General features: G+C 41.7%; 2 protein-coding genes across 2 annotated transcripts in view; both read right to left on the reverse strand.

Moving 5' to 3' along the window:
* The window catches only part of LOC103677817 (cationic amino acid transporter 3-like), a 72,013-nt gene that overhangs the window by 42,812 nt on the left and 6,876 nt on the right, over positions 1 to 22,325 (reverse strand). Inside the window, 1 exon segment of the mRNA XM_040642213.1 lies at positions 20,054 to 20,166. The gene's annotated coding sequence lies outside the window, so the exon portion shown is untranslated.
* On the reverse strand, positions 180 to 2,061 carry LOC103681016 (cationic amino acid transporter 3-like). The gene has a single exon (XM_040642218.1). It carries the CDS (start codon positions 2,059 to 2,061, stop codon positions 331 to 333), a length of 1,731 nt encoding a protein of 576 aa, XP_040498152.1. The 3' UTR covers positions 180 to 330.

A 22,325-nucleotide genomic window follows, 5' to 3' on the forward strand; every position in this document is an offset into this window, starting at 1 on the left:
CTTAGGTAATCTCTATAGCCAATGTGGGGCTCAAACTCAACATCCTGAGATCTAGAGCAGTGCTCTACTGACTGTAAAAAAAAAAAAAAAAAAAAAAAAAAAAGTAAAATAAAAAGAAGAGCAAGGACATATCCTTCACTATACCAAAAATACAGAGCTCTATTACAGTTCCCCCACCAATATCTCACAGGAGCCCTAGATTTCTATGTGCTCAAGAGTAATCCCATTATTGTGCAGGTGACCAGACTGCATTCAGGTTTGATGACATCAGGCCAAATAGGTAATGGCACTGCTGAGGTCAAGATGTATAATTGGGGCCCTTAAGTGCAGTTAAGTGACCAGGCTCTGCTGGATCCCATAGCTGAAGTAGATAGCAAACCCAATCAGCATCCAGACACCAAATCTCAGCCAGGTGCCAGCTGTCATCTGCATCATAAGGTAAACATTCACAAAGATGCTCAGGAGTGGGAGGAGAGGCAGAGCCTTAAAGGGAAAGGGGGTGGAGCTCTGTGGCTGTCTCCAGATGACCCCAGTGATTCCAGTGATGAGCACCAGGAGCAGCACAACCACTGTGATGGGACCTGGGTCTTCAGAAAGCAGACCTGGCCAGTGCAGCAGAGCAAGCAGTGAGGAGCAAACATAGACAACCCGGCCAGAGAGTGGAGTGGGGGTGGGGCTGCCTGGAAAAAATAGTGCCTGTAGAGTCAGCTTCTCTGCTGCAGGTCCGTTCTCCTCCTGCACCTGTGCTTTATTTCCCCTATTCCTCCTCTCAGGCTGATACCTGACGATGAGAACACAAAAAGCTACCAGGGAATAAGATATCAGGGTCCCAACTGACCTCAGGTCCAATTGATCAGTGAGTCCAAAGAAGAATACTGTGATTGCTGCAATAGTGACAAAGATCACTGTGAACACGATACGGGCATATGTGTCAGTATGGATCCTGGTAAGGACAGGGAACAGGAGACCATCCTGTGCCATCATGTATATCACCAAACGAATGGGGAGTGTAAAGCTCCAGGAGGCGTAGAGAAAAACATTACAAAACATTACAATAACTACAACATAGTAGGCAGGGGCCCAGCCAATATGGAGAAATATCTCAGGCAAGGTGCTCCCGGGTCGAAGCTGGTAGTAAGGTACCATGAGCGTAAGTGCCGCAGAGACACCGAAATACACCAAAAAGCAGATGAGCAGTGAAACCACAATGCCCATGGGGATGGAACGCTGGGGAGTGTGCGATTCTTTGACTCTGGTAACAATAATGCTGAAACCTATAAATGTGTAGAAACAGGTAGCTGATCCTCGGAGAATTCCCTGGAAGCCAAAAGGCACAAACCCTCCAGAGCCCAGAAGGCCCAAACGAGAAGTGTCATTGAGTCCAGCCTGTACGTAGTCCTTTTCTGTGAGCTTCCAGTTGTGCAGGTCCCCCTTAATGAAGCCAGAGATGATGACAAAACTGAGAACCAAAAGCTTCACCAATGTGAACACTTCAAAAATTCTGAAGAACCCACGCCACTCCGCATGTTGAACTTCCATGAAGAAAAACAGAAAGACGACAAAAAAGTAGCCAACATTGTCTGCAAAGACTTGGGGAACATACTGTGAGATGGTCTCATGCAGGGTCTCAGAGATCCGGTTTGCAAACAGGATTTCAAAAGCCAGGGTCCAGGCCCGGACCACAATGAATGCCTCAGCAACAAAGGAGAGGATAAGGTTCCAGCCAGTGATGAAAGCCCAGAATTCACCTACAGTGACAAAGCTGTAGAGATATGCAGAGCCAGGATGGGGAACCCGAGCACTAAACTCTGCATAGCACAGCCCAGCCAACATTGAAGTTAGGCCGGCCACCAAAAAGCAGATCACAATGGATGGTCCTGCCTGATTACTGGCCACCTCATTAGCCAGGAAATACACACCAACACCCACAGTGCGGCCCACACCCAAGGCCACTAAATCCAGAGTGCTCATTTTTATGCCAATATTAAACTCAAACACTTCCTCCAGCAGATGTCTACGGACCAGCTTTTGACCAAATCTGCGAAGTGCCTGACGCAGCATTCTAGCTGGAATTGGAGACGATGCTAAGATCAGAGAGTTGTAGCAAGCCCAGGGAGCCAACAGGGTTGGATCTGGTTCAGTGAGGCTGAGTTAAGCCATGGTAGGTGGGGCTGCCAAGGTCTGTTGCTCAGGCTTCAAAGCTGCTGCTCCATATTTCTTCTGGTAAATGCTATCCCTCCATAATGCCTAGAGAAACAAGAAATATTTACTGAACAATGGTGGTCGGCCATCCAACTGAAACTGAAAAGTCGCATGTAACTTGTTGCAGCCCAAGTAATACAGAAAATGACACCAAATGACACCATAGAAAAATCAATCCTGGGGCGCCTGGGTGGCACAGCGGTTAAAGCGTCTGCCTTCGGCTCAGGGCGTGGTCCCGGCGATCTGGGATCGAGCCCCACATCAGGCTCTTCTGCTATGAGCCTGCTTCTTCCTCTCCCGCTCCCCCTGCTTGTGTTCCCTCTCTCGCTGGCTGTCTCTATCTCTGTCGAATAAATAAATAAAATCTTTAAAAAAAAAAAAAAAGAAAAGAAAAATCAATCCTGCTTTTCCCCCAGAAAAACTACCAAATAGGTACTAACATTCTACTTTTTTAAATTTTATTTTTCTGTAGGCTCAATGCCCAGTATGGAGCCAAACACGGGACCCAACTCACAACCATGAGATCTAATCCTCAGCCAGTATTAAGAGTTGAACTCTCAACCAATTGAGCCACCAGACATGCCAACATTCTCCTTTTTTACACACATGACATAATCCCTTTGAGTTCATAAATCATGTAGCTTCATCTATTAAGTAGGCGGTGAGACACAACAGGGCATGAATGTGTTGTGCACGAATTCACAGGCAGTGTGTGTGCATGGTGATTAAGTGTGAGTTATGACGCATTAATTCATGGACTAGAGGACCTGATTGCAACTACAGACCCATGCTTTATATATCATCAGAGTTTAAAATACAAATATTGGTGTCTCAGTCTTAAAACTCTTAGCCCCAAAATCTGCTACCCAAGGAGAGATGTCACTCTGGCCCACTTTTTCCTCATTCTGCATCATCCATTTAGCTCTACTGACTGCCAAAACCATATAGTCCACCCTTCCCTTTACCCAACTAGGCCCACACAGGCACTGTGAACAGAGAGGAGGAGGAGAAAGGGGCAGGGACTTCATAACCACCTGCAAGAAGGAGACGACCAAGCTGTCTGGGAGGGAAACACTGGAGAGATGGGGGCAGCAGCCAACCCAGGGTCCATGACTGAGAAGGAACAGGAGCCAGGAAGGTGGTTTTTTGAATTCTGAAATACAATACTTCTCACCTAAAACATCCAGGCAAAACTCACTATAATTTTTATGTCCTCAATTATATAAGTGTGATCCATAGGGAGAAAAGTAAGTCACCTAACTCAGTAGCTCACAACCAAAGCAATTCCTTTATTTCCTCCTCTCTAGGTTCCAGGAGAGAAGGTGAGCTTACTCTTGCAGACAGTTTCCTCACTGGGCATACTATGCTTGCTACACACCCTGTGCCATTTGTGATGTCAGCTGCCAGGGGCCTAGAGAATCTGCCCTGCTCTGTAAGTTTGCATTAAGATACTCACTTGTAAAGCCACATGAATTTTTTACAAGGAGTTATTTTTAATTCAAACTGTTGTTGAATATTTTCTTAATGAATGAATCCTGCATGTGTTTCCTTCTTCCCCCTCCTCCCCAGCTGCTATTCAAATGGCCCCTCCTCAAGGGGAGTAAGGCTTTGGATGAACAATTCACAGCAATGCCCAGAAATGAGTAATGGAGAACACAGAGAAGAGAGTCATGCAGCCCCCACTCTGCTCTCTACTCAGCCTTTGGTTTTGAGAGAATTTTAGGAAATGCTGTCAGAGGTTTTTAAAGAAAGAAAGAGCAACTCAAAATTGAAGAGTCTTCTCTATAGATAATCAAAAGGAACCCTTGGGTTATGGACCAGACCTTCTGTCTACAAATTGATCCAAATTCCTTATTTGCCACTTACCAGTTCCAATGTTATGATTTTCCAACAAGCACACACTATAAATAAGGAGGGTCAATTCTTAACTTATGGAACCGTTCTACACTATTTGTTTTGTTTTGTTTTTTATAATAATATTTTTTATTATATTATGTTAGTCCCCATACAGTACATCCCTATTTTTTTATGTAAAGTTCCATGATTCATTACTTGCGTATAACACCCAGTGCACCATGCAATATGTGCCCTCCTTAATACCCATCACCAGTCTATCCCATTCCACCCCCCCCATCCCCACTGAAGCCATCATTTTGTTTCTCAGAGTCCATAGTCTCTCATGGTTCATCCCCCCTTCTGTTTAGCCCCCTTCTTCTCCTATCGACCTTCCTACTTCTTATGTTCCATAAATGAGTGAAGCCATATGATAATTGTCTTTCTCTGCTTGACTTATTTCATTTCACATTATCTCCTCCAGTCCCATCCATGGTGCTGCAAATGTTCAGAAATCATCTTTTCTGATGGCTGAGTAATATTCCATTGTATATATGGACCACATCTTCTTAATCTAGTCATCTGTTGAAGGATATCTCAGGTCCTTCCATGATTTAACTATTGTGGACAATGCTGCTATGAACATTGGGGTGCATATGGACCTTCTCTTCACTACGTCTGTATCTCTGCGGTAAATACCCAGTAGTGTAATTGCTGGATCATAGGGTAACTCAATTTTTAACTTTTTAAGGGACCTCTACACTGTTTTCCAGAGTGGCTGTACCAACTTGCATTCCCACCAACAATGTAGGAGGGATCCCCTTTCTCCACATCCTCTCCAACATTTGTTGTTTCTTGTCAATTTTTGCCATTCTAACTGGTGTAAGGTGGTATCTCAGTATGGTTTTGATTTGAATTTCCCTAATGGCTAATGGTGTTGAACATTTTTTCATCTGCTTCTTAGCAATTTGTATGTCTTCATTGGAAAAGTGTCTGTTCATATCTTCTGCCCATTTTTTGATTTGATTATTTGTTTTTTGGGTGTTGAGTTTGAGAAGTTCTTTATAGATCTTGGATACGAGCCCTTTATCTGCAGTGTCATTTGCAGATATGTTCCCCCATTCCGTGGGCTGCCTCTTAGTTTTTTTGTCAGTTTCCTTGGCTGTGCAGAAGTTTTTATCTTGATGAAGTCCCACAAGTTCATTTTTTCTTTTGTTTCTCTTTCCTTTGGAAATGTGTCATGAAAAATTTGCTGTGGCTGATGTCCTAGAGGTTGCTGCCTATGTTCTCCTCTAGAATTTTGAGGGATTCCTGTCTCACATTGAGGTCTTTCATCCATTTGGAGTTTATCTTTGTGTATGGAGTGAGAGAGTGGTCACGTTTCATTCTTTTGTACATAGCTGTCCAATTTTCCCAGCACCATTTATTGAAGAGACTGTCTTTTTTCAACTGGATGTTTTTTCCTGCTTTGTCAAAGATTAGTTGCCCAAAGAGCCGAGGGTCCATTTCTGGGTTCTCTATTCTGTTCCATTGGTCTATGTGTCTGTTTTTGTGCCAGTACCATGCTCTCTTTGTGATCACAGCTTTGTAGTACAGCTTGAAATTCGGCAATGTGATTCCCCAGCTTTGTTTTTCCTTTTCAACAATTCCTTGGCAATTCAGGGCCTTTTCTGGTTCCACACAAAGTTAAGGGTTATTTGTTCCAGTTCTTCAAACAATGTCATTGGTATTTTGATCAGGATGGCGTTGAAAGTCTAGATTCCTCTGGGTAGCATAGACATTTTAACTATGTTAATTCTTCTGATCCATGAGCATGGAATATTTTTCCATCTTTTTGTGCCTTCTTCATTGTCTTTCAAGAGTGATTTGTAGTTTCTAGAATATAGGTCCTTTACGTCTCTGGTTAAGTTAATTCCAAGATAACGTATGATTTTGGTGCTATTGTAAATGGAATGGATTCCCTAATTTCTCTTTCTTCAATCTCATTGTTCATGTATAGAAATGCAACTGATTTCTGGGCATTGATTTTTTATCCCGCCACATTACTGAATTGTTCTATAACTTCTAGTAGTTTGGGGGTGGATTCTTTTGGGTTTTCAATACAGAGTATCATGTCGTCTGTGAGGAGAGAGAGTTTGACTTCTTCTTTGCCGATTTGGATACCTTTTATCCTTTTTGTGGTCTCATTGCTGTTGCAAGGACTTCTAGTACTATGTTGAATAATAATGGCAAGAGTGGGCATCCTTGTCGTGTTCCTGATCTTAAGGGAAAGGCTTCCAGCTTTTCTCCATTGAGAATGATATTTGCTGTAGGCTTTTCACAGATGGTTTTTATGAAATAAAGGAATGTGCCCTCTATCCCTACACTGTGAAGGGTTTTAATCAGGAAAGGATGCTGTATTTTGTCAAATGCTTTTTCTGCATCTATTGAGAGGATCATATGGTTCTTGACTCTTTTCTTGTTGATATGATGTATCACACCGATTGATTTGTGAATGTTGAACCACCCTTGCATCCCAGGGATGAATCCCACTTGGTCATGATGGATAATCCTTTTAATGTACTGTTGGATCCTATTAGCTAGGATCTTGTTGAGAATTTTGGTGTCCATATTCATCAGGGATATTGGTCTGAAATTCTCCTTTTTGATGGGGTCTTTGCATGGTTTGAAGATCAAGGTAATATTGGCCTGATGAAATAAGTTTGGTAGTTTTCCTTCTGTTTCTATTTTTTGAAACAGCTTCAGGAGAATAGGTATTATTTCTTCTTTGAATGTTTGGTAGAATTCCCCAGGGAATCCGTCAGGCCCTGGAGTCTTGTTTTTCGGGAGGTTTTGGATCACTGCTTCAATCTCTTCATAATTAATCAGTGTGTTTAAAAAATCAATTTCTTCCTGTTTCAGTCTTGGTACTTTATAGGTTTCCAGGAAGGCATCAATTTCTTCCAGGTTGTTTAATTTATTGGCATAAAGCTGTTGATAAAAGATTCTAATGATCCTTCCTATTTCCTTGGTGTTGGTTGCGACCTCTCCCTTTTCATTCATAATTTTATTAAAATCGGTCCTTTCTCTATTCTTTTGAAGAAGTCTGGCCAGTGACTCATCGATCTGATTTATTCTCTCAAAGAAACAACTTCTAGTTCTGTTGCTCCACTCTACTATGCTCCTGGTTTCTAATTCATTGATCTGTGCTCTAATCTTGATCAACTGCTTTCTCGTGCATGGATTACACCTGTTCTTCTGTTCCTTGCTTCTTGAGGTGAGAATATAACAACTGCATTTTAGATTTTTCTATTCTTTTGAGTGAGGCTTGGATGGCTATGTATTTTCCCCTTAAGACTGCCTTTGCAGTGTCCCGTAGGTTTTGTACCATTGTGTTTTCATTCTCATTGGTCTCCATAAATTGTTTAAATTGATTTTTGATTTCCTGGTTTGTTTACTCATTCTTGAACAGGATGGTTCTTACTTTCCAAGTGCCTGAGTTTCTTCCAAATTTTTCCTTGTGATTGAGCTCCAATTTCAATGCATTGTGGTCTGAGAATATGCACGGAATAATTGCAGTCTTTTGGGATCAGTTGAGACCTGTTTTGTGACCGAGCACATGATCTATTCTGGAGAATGTTCCATGTGAATTCAAAAAGAATGAGTATTCTTTTATTCTGGGGTGTAGTGTTCTATATATATCTATGAGGTCCATCTGGTCTAGTATGGCATTCAAAGCTCTTGTTTCTTTGTTGATTTTCTGCTTAGGTAATCTGTCTATTGATGATAGTGGAGTGTTGAGGTCCCCTACTATTAACGTATTTTTATCTATATGTCTCTTTATTCTGGTTAAGAGTTGGCTTGTGTATCATGCTGCTCCCCTGTTGGGGGTGTAGATATTTATAATTGTCATATCCACTTGTTGGATACATTCTTTAAGAGTAATATAGTGTCTTCTGTATCTCTAACTACAGACTTTAGTTTAAAATCCAATCTGTCTGATATGAGAATTGCTACTGCAGCTTTCTTTTGAGGTCCATTGGCATGAAAAATGGTTTTCCATCCCTTCACTTTCAGTCTGGATGTATGTTTAGGTTCAAAATGAGTCTCTTGTAGACAGCAAATGAATGGGTCATGTCTTTTTATCCAATCTGCCACACTGTGGTGTTTTATGGGAGCATTTAGGCCATTCACATTGAGAGTGATTATTGAGAGATATGATTTTAATGATGTCATGTTGCCTGTAAAGTCTTTGTACCTATAGATTGTAACTTTCTGTTCTGTATCACTCTTGGGGCCTTTTTACTTTTATAGAACGCCCCTTAATATCTCCTGTAGGGCTGGTTTTGTGGTTATGAAATTGGTCATTGTCTGGCGATCCTGGAAGGTCCTTATCTCTCCATCAATTCTGAATGACAGCCTTGCCGGATAAAGGATCCTTGGCTGCATGTTTTTCTCTGAAAGAGCTTTAAAAATGCTCCCCCCCAACCCTTTCTCTCATTCCAGGTCTGTGTAGACAGGTCTGATGTAATCCTGATATTTTTGCCTTTGTATGTCAGAAATTTCTTTGCCCTGGCCGCTTTCAATACTGTATCCTTGGATCTAATATTTGCAAGTTGCAGTATGACGTGACGTGGTGTAGGTTTGTCGTGGTTGAATTTGGGAAGGGTCCTTTCTGCCACTTGGACATGAATGCTTGTTTCCTTTGCTAGATTAGGGAGGTTTTTAGCTACAATTTGTTCAAATAATTCTTCTAGACCTCTCTCTTTGTCCACCCCCTCAGGGATGCCGATGATTCTGACATTGGAACGTTTCATTGAGTCAGTAATCTCCCATAACCTACATTCTTGAGATTCTATTTTTTTGAGTCAAGTTTCTGTAGTAGCTTTCTCTTCTACCGTCCCATCCTCCAATTCACTAATTCGTTCTTCTGCTTTATTTACCCTGGCCGTGAGAGCATCTAGTTTTGACTGCATTTGATTCATAGCATTTTTAATTTCTGCCAGATTTGCTCTCATTTCTGCCCTTAGAGATTCTATATTTTGTTAATACTTATTTCAAGTCTACACATCATCTTGACCATTGTTACTCTGAACTCCATTTCTGATAATTTGGTTATATCCATATCCATTAGTTCTGTGGCTGAGGCCAAAGACTCGTTGCCTTTTCTTTGTTGGGGGGATTTCTCCTTCTCGTCATTCTGATGAGGAGAGGTTGCGGGGTTGCCCAGAGCCCAAATTATCGACCAGGATCCAGGCAGTATGCTCTTGTTTTATAGGGACCTTAGGGATGTGGGCTTCTTGATTTTTCAGACTGCCTTCTGGGGGAGGGGCCTGCCGCGCTGATACTCAGGCAACCCTGTTCGGGTAGAGACTCCCTGTCCCCTGTGAGGGGGGATGAGGATTAGCACAATGTGTACTGGTATGTCCGGGATTTTGTTCTCTGGTGACTTTCTCTGGCAGTTGTCTGTGGCTATTCTGAGAGTCAGAGCAGCAGTGGCCGAATCCTAGCCTCTGTCTCAGAACAGAGAGATCGCAGTCCGCTCTCCACTGAGCTCTCCTGGCCTCTCTAACTCTGGTTCTGTTGGTGCTGCTAAAAACCGTGCAGTGTCCCGTGTTATGTGCCCCATAGCCAGTGTCCCAGCCCTCACTTCCAGAGCTGGCACGTCTCTGTCCTTTGTGTTTCTAACACCGCCAGCTGCCATCTATTCCCGCACGCTCTGGAGCTCCATTTCAGTGTGGTTCGCGCGTACTCCAGAGCTCCGGTTTTCAGACTGGTCGTGCGCATTCCCAGGCTCATGGTCTCAGTCTGCTCTCTAGCCTGTGCCAGTCCATGAGTCAAGTCCGGTCTGCTCCCCAGTGCAGGTGGCTACCACTTCCCGGCACCCGAGTGCCGAGGCTCCCTCCCCCTTCCATTTATCTTCCAATATCTGTGCACGTATTCACGGCTCCCTGCTTTGTACCTCAAAACTCAGCGCTGGAGATGTTCATTTGTAGAGATCCAGATGTATCTTCCTACGTCTCAGGCTGATTCCATGGGTATTCAGGATGGTCTGGTACCCATCCAGCTTGACTCAGGGGACCAGCTGAAAAAGGGGACCACTGCTCCTCCTCTATCTTAACTCCTCCTTTCTACACTATTTGAAGTGTCCCCAACCCACTACCAGACTTCAAACCCTTCCAGGGTTCCACAGTGCCCTTCCTTCTTAGACCTTCCTCCCTTCATAATCTGACCCCAGTTCCTGCTCCAGCTGCAAAATTCGACACTCACCCTGATCCCTTGCGTCTAACGCCCTCTTGGACCCTCAATTAGATAACCCCCACTTCTCTCTCAGTTCCCACCTCAGAAGATGCCTCCCCAGGAAGCCTCCCCTGACCCTTATGCTGTGCTTCCTATGTGCTCTCTTACCACTGGGCTTCTCTGTGTGCCATTGATCCTAATGTATCCAAATTCCAGGTCAGCTGACTGTCTCCTTCATCAGACTGTGAGTTAGGTGCTGAATAAATATTTGTTGAACAAATGACCATGCTGAGAAGAGAAACCCAAAAGAGGCCATTATCCATAATTCCTATATACTGGATATTGAGAAACATACTCTGTAGCAAAGCAACCTTTATAATCCTGGCTCAGGTAAAGATATGCATGGTATTCCCTTCCTTATGGAAGGCGAGCAACATGGATAGTGTGAAGGGGAAACCAACTGTGATAAAACTTTGACCCCACATCATTCATGGCAGGTATGGGTGACACAGTGTGAGAAAGAATTGTTTGCCTTTGAGGACACTTGTTTAAATGTCAGGCAACCAACTACCCATGCCCAGTTAGGGAAGCCCTACTTTTTTGAAGGCATCATGCTCAGGCCGTATAATCCAGGTAGGATGTGCTAAGGCAGAGGTTGTCACTTTAGGGGACAGAGGCAAGCATAATGAAGACACCTGGGGACATTTTCAAACATCAGATCCTCTCCCTCTGGAGATTCTTGTCCACTAGTCCTGTACTTCCCATGACTGCTCTAAACCACCCCAACTGACAAGAAATTGTCCTCAAGTTCATGGAGAAGGGATTCTAAAAGCTTCCTTCAAAGGAAGGCAACACAGTTGAGTAGTTAGGAGTAAGCTGGGTAGACTATTCAGGTTCAAATTTCATTTCAACCTCACACCGATGACTCTGGACAAATCAGTTTAACTGTCAGGGCTTTAGTTACCACAACAGTCAAATGAGAGTAAAAGTAAATACCTCACAGGTTAGTTAAGAGAATTAAGTGAATTGATGCCTATAGGGTACATGGCTCAGTGCCCAGCAAACAATATGGACTTAATACAATCTACCTTGTATCTAATATTAAAATCTGGTCCATAGTAACCAAACACTGACAATCAATCTGTCTTTATATATGTGCAGGCTCTAAATTATCCCCTAGAACATGAGATTGTTAGCCAGCCTTCATGAGACAACGAAAACAGTTTTATTCCTTATGATTCACCTTGAAATGCTAAGGACTCTAATTAGACACCCTCATCCGAGCTGGTGCTAACACGTGGGGGGAGTCCTAGGCTCACTGCATTAGACCAGGTGTCAAGAAATGCAAGGCTCAATACAATAATAATTATAATAATAACAATAAAAATAATAATATTTTTGTCCTCAGATGCCTCATCTGGAATAGGCAGTGTTGGGTACTATATAGATAAGAACAATGATCATTATTATGTCAGAAATCCTGGATGTGAGTCCAGGACCTTCCTTGTGACTACATGAACATGGGTAATTTGCTTAATCTCTCCAAGCCCCAGTCTCCTCACCCACTAGGAACTTTACTTGACCTCCCTCACTGGATCAACATGAAAATTCCATTAGAAGATACAAACTATCACACACTGATGGGGGCAGTGTCACTGGGGCACCATCCTGAAGCACATTTTAGTGGAATTCAGAATGCACACACAATTGGGCACTGTGGCTATTGAATGGGTGAATGTATCTAAATACACATATGAAGCATGACGTGAAAGAGCATTTCTTAAATACACTAAAGTAAGTGGCTCCAGTGAGGAGAGGAAATGCGAATAGAGATAAGGATGAAAGGGGAAAATAAAATGCATTGAAAGGGTGCCTGACAGGAAGCAATGGTGCAAACACTCCATGACTGAGGGAGAAAATGATTCCACTCTGTGTACTGCAGGGTCAATACAGGAATTGCAGGAGGTAATGTGAGAGCACCTAGTACAGAACCTGATAGATGGCAGACTTTCAGTAGACTTGAGTTGAAGGGGAACCTTAATCCTGTAATCATCAGGATATGGAGAATACAAAGAAGAATACCTGCTAGAAAGAGAGTTCAGAACAAGGGAAGATGGGGCAACCCCCATACTAGTTCCTTCTGAACCCATTTCCCTTTTCCCAATTCCTCTTTCTCCATCAGCTCCTTCAATTGTCCCTGGGGGCTCCTATAGTTGACGCTAAGGATGCTTGTACCATGTTCCTCTCTCTGGGGAAACGTTCCCAGCCACCTCCATCCCAATAAAGACACAACAGTTGTTCTTCACATTTGTTGAATCACAGACCCCTCTGAGGCTGGTCACCTCAAAAAAAAAAAAAGTCACACACTCTTCTCATGTCCATCCACGGACCTTGAGCAGGAATCCCAGAGGAGGACCATCTGAATGGCAGGGTCAAAGAGGGGTAATGCTTGATAATTTCTGTTTCCCTCAACTGGGTTGTGCAGGATGGTCCTTGTGCTCTTCCCACTTCTACTGAAAGTGAGTGAAAGTGGGCCTACAGACAAAGTATGAAAATACCAGAGAAGCAACCCAAAGAACAAAACATCTGGGTATTCAATAATTGTATTTTATGACTCCAACAGAAGCTGGCAGAACAAACAAATGAAAACCAAACCTACAGAGGAGAAAGCACACCCATCTCTCAAGTGCATTGAGAAAACACACCCCTCTTCTCAAGGGAATCCTGAAAGACCCTAATACAAATCCAGCTCATGACAACAGAGAAATGTCATCATCAAACACCATGTGCAGAAATGCACTTTGGCTGCGCAATAACTTTGGTTATTCCCACGGTTTCTATTTATTCCAGACCCTCTGCCCCTGCTGTCAGAGCCCTGACCTAATTCTCCCCCTACCCTCAGATACATCATCTCCTTCCTAACTCAGCTCCTCACATCCTAACTTACCCTTCCTGAGACGAGCCTTTGGCCTGGGTAAGTTACCTGTCCTGCCAGGGATGCCCTCCTCACTTCATTCTGTCCATCTTGACCCTGTAGCCTCTCTCAACCCTATTCTATAACCTTTCCCCACCCTGCATACAGGAAGCCTTTCCTAAGCCATCCTGACTGATCCCATTGTCCAACCTTCCTCCCCTTCCCACCAACAATTACACCCCATCATGATGGCCAGCTGAAACTAATTTTCCCTATCTGCCACCTGTGTCCAAAGTGTGTTTCTTAAATTGCTTTATAGTCTAAAAGCTTCTGGAGGGCTGGGCCAGGATCTATATGCCTCTTCATTCTGGATTCCACACTCCCATCTCCAGTCCTCACTACACAGGACAAGGATCTGCTCATAATTGTAGCAAGCAACCAAAAGAGGCAGTTAGGGAAAAGAATATTAATATTTAGATGTATTGATTATGATATCTTAATATTCCTAGAAAAAGATTTGTTTTGTTTTTTGGAAAAAGAGAAAAGGCCAAACAGAGGTGTAAGCAGACTAGAACATGCACCATCGTCTATTTCAAGAGCATCCTAAGCATTTCCTTATGAAGGCCCTGGGTCTGTGAATCTCAATTTAATTGGGAAACAGTCTCTGCCCAAAGAGGTGTTTCTCAGGGGATATGCTTAAGGAAATGAAGACAGGGGCCTGAGAACATGAAGCCAGCTTGTATGAATCCATAATGCCCTGTCTTCCCCTTCCTTCCCTCTTCCTCCCTGTGTTTCTGTCAATCTCTGAGCTCCTTCCAAACTTCAAAACTGAAGTTCCATCTTACATTGCTGGTAAGAACTCCTGCTAAGTCTAACAAATGACTCCCTAAATAGCAGGCTGTTTTGCTTTCCCAGCCAGGCCCACCCACTGTCCTTAGTCTTAGAGGTCATTGTGTTCACTCTGCTGTCTCTAAGAAGGGTACCACCCTCACTCTGTGCCTTTCCTTTTCAAAAAATTTTTGAAGGCAATAACTTCCACTGGTTTCCATGGTAGGGAGTTAATACTCCTGCCAATCAGGAAATTGGCTTTATGCCTCATCCTGAATAGCTTCAAAGGTAGTTTGGATACCAGTTGCTTTGCTACAAGTTTGATAAAGACTTGAGAGGAAAGTTAATGAGGATGTTAGATCATTGTTTTCAGCTTCTCACTCTTTCAGAGAATTTGACGTTAAATGCAACATCTCCAGAGATTATATTAATCCTCTGTATCCAAGCACAGCTCCTTCTTGATCCCAAAGTATATAAATTCTCTCTTCCTCCTTAAAATTACAAGACATTGAAGCTCCAGAGCCAATCAAACCAGTGGCTCCAAAAAAATCAAACACAAAGTCTTTTGGATAGCTGAACTTCCCCAGAGTTTCTGAAGTCCTAACTCAAGCAGCCCTGGACTCTGGTAGGGGAAAGTTAGGAATAAAAGCATAGAGGGTTGAGTTCAGAGCAAGAATTTAAAATAGTAGTAATTGTGGTGCATGTGTAACTAACACTTCCAGAGTGGAAACAGGTCAGAATATGTAGGGAAAGGTAAACAGAACGAAAGCCACCATGAAAACTGGAGCTCAGTTTCATATACAAGGGTTAAAAAAGTGTTTATAAAATCAAATGCAATATGTAAATTTCTGATTTTCTCTCTCTCTTTGTGCCTTCTCTAGAAGTCTGTGTCCAATCATGGTCCTTCACTTATTAATTCAACAACTAAACTGCTGCCCGTGTATTTAGTACTATGGATAAAGCAAAGAAAAACAAAAACATCCCTCCACTCAAGTTGCTTACATTCCTGTAGTAGGAAACAAAAATAACCCACAAAAATAACAGATTAGTAATAAGAATATATATCGTGTTGTATTTGCCATCAGTGCTACGGGGAAAAGGAAAACAAGCAAAGGTTAGGATGTGCTCCAAGTGCATGATGGGACTTTAAAACAGGTGGTCCAAGGCAGACTCACCTTAACACTGTTGTGCAACCATCACCACCATCCAACTCCAGAACTTGTTTCTCTTCCTCAGCTGAAACTCTGTACCCATTAAACAGTAGCTCCCCCTTCCTTCGTCCTCTCAGCCCATGTCAACCACCATTCTAATTCCTGTCCCTATGAATTTAACCAATCTAGATACCTCATGTAAGTGGAATCATACAATAGTATCCTTCTGTGACAGGCTTATTTCACGTGGCATAATGTCTTCAAGGTTCATCCATGTTGTAGCAGAGGTCAACATATCCTTCCTCTTAAAGACTGAGTAATATTCCATTGTGTTTATACCCACATCTTTGCTATCTGTTTACCCACTGATGCACATGCTGGTTGTTTTACCTATTTGCTGCTATGACTAATGCTGTTACGAATACAGGTATACAAATACCTTTTTGAGTCCCTGGTTTCAATTCTGTGGGATATGTACCCAGAAGTGGGGTTGCTGGATCACATGGAATTTGTGTAGGTAATTTTTTGAGAAGTCGCCTTACTGTTTTTCCACAGCAACTGCCCCATTTTACATTCCCACCAGTAATGCGCAAGTGTCACATTTTCTTCACATCCTCACCAGTACTCATTATCTTCTGTTTTTTGCTTTTTTTTTAATAGCAGCCATTTTTTAATGGGTGTGAAGTGGCACTTGGCAGGTTTGGAGGAATTACAAGGAGGCCTATGGGGCCAGGACACAATGAGTGAGGGGGAAACAGTAGGGGTTGAGGTCAAGAGAGCAGGAAGCCAGATCCTTCACATAGGGTCTGAGAGTCACTGTGAGGAATTTGGCTGTTACTCTGTGTGTGATGGAAACCCTAGAAAAACAGGGTTTTACATGTATACCAATTTTCATGTTCTTGGAACTAATTCTCGGGGTCTAAGGAAAGGCCTCCTCCAAAGTTTGAAAACAAGACATGGAGACAGGTCCCAGAGCTCTCAGTAGATGTCCAGTGCTTCTGAGAACACACTGAGGGTATTAACAAGCTTCATACTTCATCTAGAAACACCTCCCTCTCTAGATGCCAAAGAAGAGATGCCATACAGCCACCCATGGAGGAGTAACATGACAGATTGCTTTCACTGAAGCTGTTCACTTTCTGTATTATCTCCAGGCAGGGCTCCATCACTTAAAAATCAAACAAAAGTCATTTTAGTATCATTCACTATTTTAGATTATTCAGTATTGTGGATAATAAAATGCTGACATGGAGATAAAGGTTGCTTTTTCTGGAACTTGGTGAAATTATGAATTGTGAAGACAGGGGTAGGTAGACTCTCAGCAAGGGGACAGGAACCATGTGAATCAGGCACTCGCAAGTGCAGAATTAAATAGATGAATCCAGTCCCAAGTCCCAGACGCCTCAGGAAGGACTGTCAGAAATGTCTGAGATACTCAGAGCTGGAGAGAGAAAGGGCCCCAAAGGGAAGCCTGAAAACACATTTCTGTGAGGCAAAGAATGCCTTTCATAACCTCACTTCCCCCAGGTGACAGGGATGAAAGCTGCTACATCCAAATGAGAAATATAAGAAGTTATACAATTTCTCAACAACAAATAATCTGGAGTGAATGAATGTCCAACCACTGACTATATATGTTAGAAAATATACATTTATGGGGGGGGGGACCTGGATGGTAGAGAAAGAGAGAATCATGGGGCTGTCCCTGCTGATTAAGGAGAAGAGACAGAAATAAATTTTCACTATGGCACTCTTAGAATTCAAATTGGTGTTAGGGGAGGGCGTTGGTAAAATCTGGAAACCAAAATAACTAATTTCTCTCAGCAAGGCAACAGGCCATTTTTTCCTGGGTTCTGTTTGCTGTATTTCTTTCCAGCTGAGGACAACCTTATTCATCATCCACTGTCAACATGGTATGATCACCACCCACCTTAGGGTAAAGAGACACCACAGCTTGCCTTACATCATAATCCCCATCTTGTTTCCCTTCTCTGTGGGCTTTTTACAGAGGTCCTGGGTTACATTTAATCTTCAAACCTGTATATATAAAAATGGAACCATAATACAGGAGAAGGCTGCTCTTTCTCCTGTCCCCAAGTAGAAAAATAATAGACCTAAGTAGCAGTGAAAATCTTACATCATACATCATTCATTCATTCAATCAATCAATAAATATTAAGCACTTTCTAAATACCAGTCCTAGTGCTTGACCCTATGTACACAATGGAGAGGAAAAAGATGTGTTCTCTGCCTACATGGCACTAGTTGTCTTTTTTTTTTAAGATTTTATTTATTTATTTGACAGAAAGAGAGACAGCCAGCGAGAGAGGGAACACAAGCAGGGGGAGTGGGAGAGGAAGAAGCAGGCTCCCAGCAGAGGAGCCCAATGTGGGGCTCGATCCCAGGACCCTGGGATCACGCCCTGAGCCAAAGGCAGAGGCTTAACGACTGAGGCACCCAGGTGCCCCAGCATGGCACTAATTGTCTTTAACAAAGTTCTTATATAACATTCCTGTCCAAAATGTATAACCTGAATCTAATGATAAAAAAGGATCAGTCTAGTTTTATTCCTAACTATCTTATGATTTTGAACATCAGTACTCTGAATACTTAGAAACACTTATGAAAGAAAAATTATAGAACGCTTATGAAAGAAATTGAAAAGGACACAAAGAAATGGAAAAACATTCCATGATCATGGATTGGAAGAACAAATATTGTTAAAATGTTTATTCCACCCGAAGCAACCTACACATTTAAAGCAATCCCTATCAAAACACCACCAGCATTTTTCACAGAACTAGAACAAAACATCCTAAAAGACCCAGAAGAGTCAACGCAGTCTTGAAAGACCCAGAAGAGTCAATGCAGTCTTGAAAAAGAAAAGAAAAGCTAGAGGCATCACAATTCTGGGCCTCAACCTGTATTACAAAGCCATAGTCACCAAGAGAGTATGGTACTGGCAGAACAATAGACACATAGGTCAGTGGAAGAGAATTGAAAACCCAGAAATGGACCCACAACTGTATGGTCAACTAATCTTCAACAAAGCAAGAAAGAATATCCAATGAAGAAAAGACAGTCTCTTCGGTAAATGGTTTTGGGAATCCTGGACAGCAACATGCAGAATGAAACTAGACCACTTTCTTACTCCATATTCAAAAATAAAGTCAAAATGGATGAAAGACAAAATGTGAGACAGAAAACCATCAAAATCCTAGAGAAGAACACAGGCAGTAACCTCTTTGACCTCAGGCATAGCAACTTCTTACAGACGCATCTCCAGAGGCAAGGGAATAAAGCAAAAATGAACTATTGGGACTTCATCAAGATAAAAAGTATCTGCACAGCAAAGGAAACAATCAACAAAACTAAAAGACAACCTACAGGATGGGAGAAGGTATTTGCAAAGGACATATCTGATAAAGGGTTAGTATCCAAAATCTATTTTAAAAAAAAAGGATCAAACTCAACTTTCCCAAAATAAATAATCCAGTCAAGAAATGGGCAGAAAACATGAACAGCATTTTTCCAAAGAAGACATCCAGATGGCCATCAGACACATGAAAAAATGCTCAACGTCATTCATCATCAGGGAAATACAAATCAAAACCTCAATGATATACCACCTCACAGCTGTCAGAATGGCTAAAATTAACACCACCAAAAACATCAGGTGTTGGTGAGGATTTGGAGAAAGGGGAACCCTCCTACACTGTTGGTGGGAATGCAAAGTGGTGCAGCCACTCTGGAGAACAGTATGGAGGTACCTCAAAAACTTAAAAATAGAACTACCCTTCAATCCAGCAATAGTACTACTAGATATTTTCCAAAGGATACAAAAATACTGATTTAAACAGGAACATGCACCCTGATGTTTATAGCAGTATTATTAACAATAGTCAAATTATGGGAAAAGCCCAAATGTCCATCAACTAATGAATGCATAAAAAATTTATGGTGTGTGTGTGTGTGTGTGTGTGTGTAAATAACCACAATGGAATATTACTCAGACATCAAAAAGAATGGAAATTTGTCATTTGCAATGATGTGGGTGGAACTGGACAGTATCATGCTAAGTGAAACAAGTCACAGAAAGATAAACACCATATGATTTCACTCATATGTGGGATTTAACAAACAAAATAGATGAACATAGGGGAAGCAAAGGAAAAATAAAATAAGATGAAAACAGAGAGAGTTAAATCATAACAGACTCTTAAAACCATAAGAGACTCTCTCTTAAAGAGACTGGGGGTTGCTGGAGGGAGATGGATGGGGGATGGGCTAAATGGATGATAGGTTTTAAGGAGGGCACTTGTGATGGGCACTGGGTGTGTATGTAAGTGATGTATCACTAAATGCTACACCTGAAACCAATTTTGCCATATGTGCTAACTATTACTCAGCTATCAGAAAGAACGAGTTCTCAACATTTGCTGCAACATGGACGGCACTGGAGGAGATAATGCTAAGTGAAATAAGTCAAGCAGGGAAAGACAATTATCATATGATTTCTCTCATCTATGGAACATAAGAACTAGGAAGATCAGTAGGGGAAGAAAGAGATAAAGAAAGGGGGGGTAATCAGAAGAGGGAATGAAGCATGACAGACTATGGACTCTGAGAAACAAACTGAGAGCTTCAGAGGAGAGGAGGGTGGGGGAATGGGATAGACCGGTGATGGGTAGTAAGGAGGGCATGTATTGCAGGTGCACTGGGTGTTATATGCAATTAATGAATCATCGAACTTTGCATCAGAAACCAGGGATGTACTGTATGGTGACTAAAATAATATAATAAAACAACATTAAAAAAATAATTTAAATACAAACTTGAAATCAAAAAATGATCAGTCTACAAAACAGTTTTCCACAGAAAGTTCACTTTCTATAAATCAACTGACCTGTGCTGTTCAAAACTGTCAATGTCAGGAATGGCAGGCTGAGGAACTGTTGAAGATTGAAGGAGAATAAAGAGACATAACAATGAGATGCAATACAGAGCCCTGGATAGCACCTGGATCAGAGAGAAACATATTATTATTTAAAAAATTGAATAATTAGTAAACTTTGAATATGGACCATATTTCTCTCTCTCTCTCTCTCTCTCTCTCACACACACACACACACACACACTCACACACACTGGAGAGAACAAGGAGATGTGCCAAAATATTAACAACTACTCAATCTTCAATCTCACTGAAAGATAAAATGTTAATGCTCCTATTCTTACAACTTTCTCTGGGTTTGATATTTGTCAAAATGAAAAGGTAGGAGGAAAACAACAATGTCCCAGTAGAAAAGGCTGTGGTTTCTCCTTCCCTACATGTCTTTTATAAATTAACTTGCCATAGCTTTTGGTTGGAACCAAATCCTGCCCAGAATGATCTAGCCTCAAATCAGGAACATTAGATCAGGGGAGTGGGTGGGAAGATAGAACTCCCTTGGCTTTGATTTAAAACCAAATTTGTCAGCAAGCAAAAAATTCCTGGAAAGAAACTAAAACTTTGACTTGTGTTAGTATGGTTATAAAAACTATCCTGTTATTGTTATTTTGTGTGACTAACACAAACTAATATATCAGGGTCCAAGGCTTGAACTCTAGAGGCATTGGGGAACATGTGTAGAGGCTAGAGGCAGAGAAAAATGGTCTCTGGAAAAAATGGTACCAGGTATATATGCAAGATTTAGGGCTACATGGACAGAGGGGTGAAAGAGAATCAGAATTTGTTGAGATGCAAGTAATGGGAAGATGGTATTTCATTTATCCCCCATAACAACCCAAACAGAAGTATTATTATTCTGCTTTACAGAGTGAGAGGTTAGACAACTCTTCCAAGCTCATATAGCCAGTACAAAAAAAAAAAAAAAAAACAAATTTCAACTTGGTTCTTTGTTTCTTCAAAGACCATATTCTTTCTCCTGCAGCACCCTACCTCCACAAAGAGTCAAGACCCCACTGCATGGCTAATAAAGGAGTATTTGAGCCAGCCCTTCTCTTTGTGACAAGATTACCCTCTGCCAATGTCCTTCTTCTCCTCCCAAATACATAGTGATGAGCCAGTGCTGGAAGTACTGGGACCATTCAATCTGAAAGCTCTGTCTAAAGCATGTCCTGCTAAAATCCAAACCTAATCTGGGAAAATATCTCAAGATCATCCTTTTAGATGCCAAGAAAGATCCCAAAACATCCCTGTACCTATTCTAATAGTTCCCAGATAACGATTTTACCACTAATTGTAATTCCTGCCCACAACTGTAGCCCATTTCCTTTCGCTTGGCTTTTAGCGGAAATAAAGGATAATAGATCTCCAGATGTCCAAAAGAAGACATCCTCTGTGACTAAAAATGGGCATTAATGTTCCCAATTGTGACCCATGTCTGTGACCAGCACTGAGAACACAGTACCTAGAGCATTGCTAATATTTATTGATCACTCAAAGAAATGATCACAAAAACCAATGGACATCAGGCATCATTATTGACCTCTTCGTCTATTTTTCCAATTACCTCACTATATTTTTAACGTTATTAACAAATACGGACTTGACATAAGGAGTAATGGGCATTTTGAACATGATATTAGTATAGGAAGATCTACAGAAAAGATAAATGATTGCCTTTCTATTTTAGTTTCAAAACAAAGAAAACACTAACTATGGCCAAAAAAGGGATTGACAAAACAGACTCTAAGAATTTTATCTGGGATAATTACATAAATGTTTTGAATAAATCTAAGGAATTCCAACTGAAATCATTGCTTTCAGATATTTGGAGATCATCAACCTAGCCCTCAATTCAATTCAGCAGATATGAAGTCACATAGAGACTTAGCACCTTGTCCATACTACCTCTATCTAGTAGGTTCTTATGGTTTGCAAATACTGCATATCCAGGGCCAGCCTCTTGCCATATTCCTTGGTCCACCCCCCTGGTCATTAAAATTGGTAACTGTAACAGGATACTCTCACCTCTCACTGAGATTCACCCAGCAGCCATGAGAGAGTGCTGCCCTTCCTTGAAATAGGATAAAGCCCTAAATCATATTCCTCCTGACTAGTACATTGCCCCACATATCTAACATTTGAGTACCCTCTCGAAAATGACACTTTCCACATGTCTTAAAAAGACATACACACACACACACACACACACACACACACACACACACAC

Source organism: Ursus maritimus, unplaced genomic scaffold (genome assembly GCF_017311325.1).
Source record: "Ursus maritimus isolate PB19 unplaced genomic scaffold, ASM1731132v1 scaffold_26, whole genome shotgun sequence".
Lineage (NCBI taxonomy): Eukaryota > Metazoa > Chordata > Mammalia > Carnivora > Ursidae > Ursus > Ursus maritimus.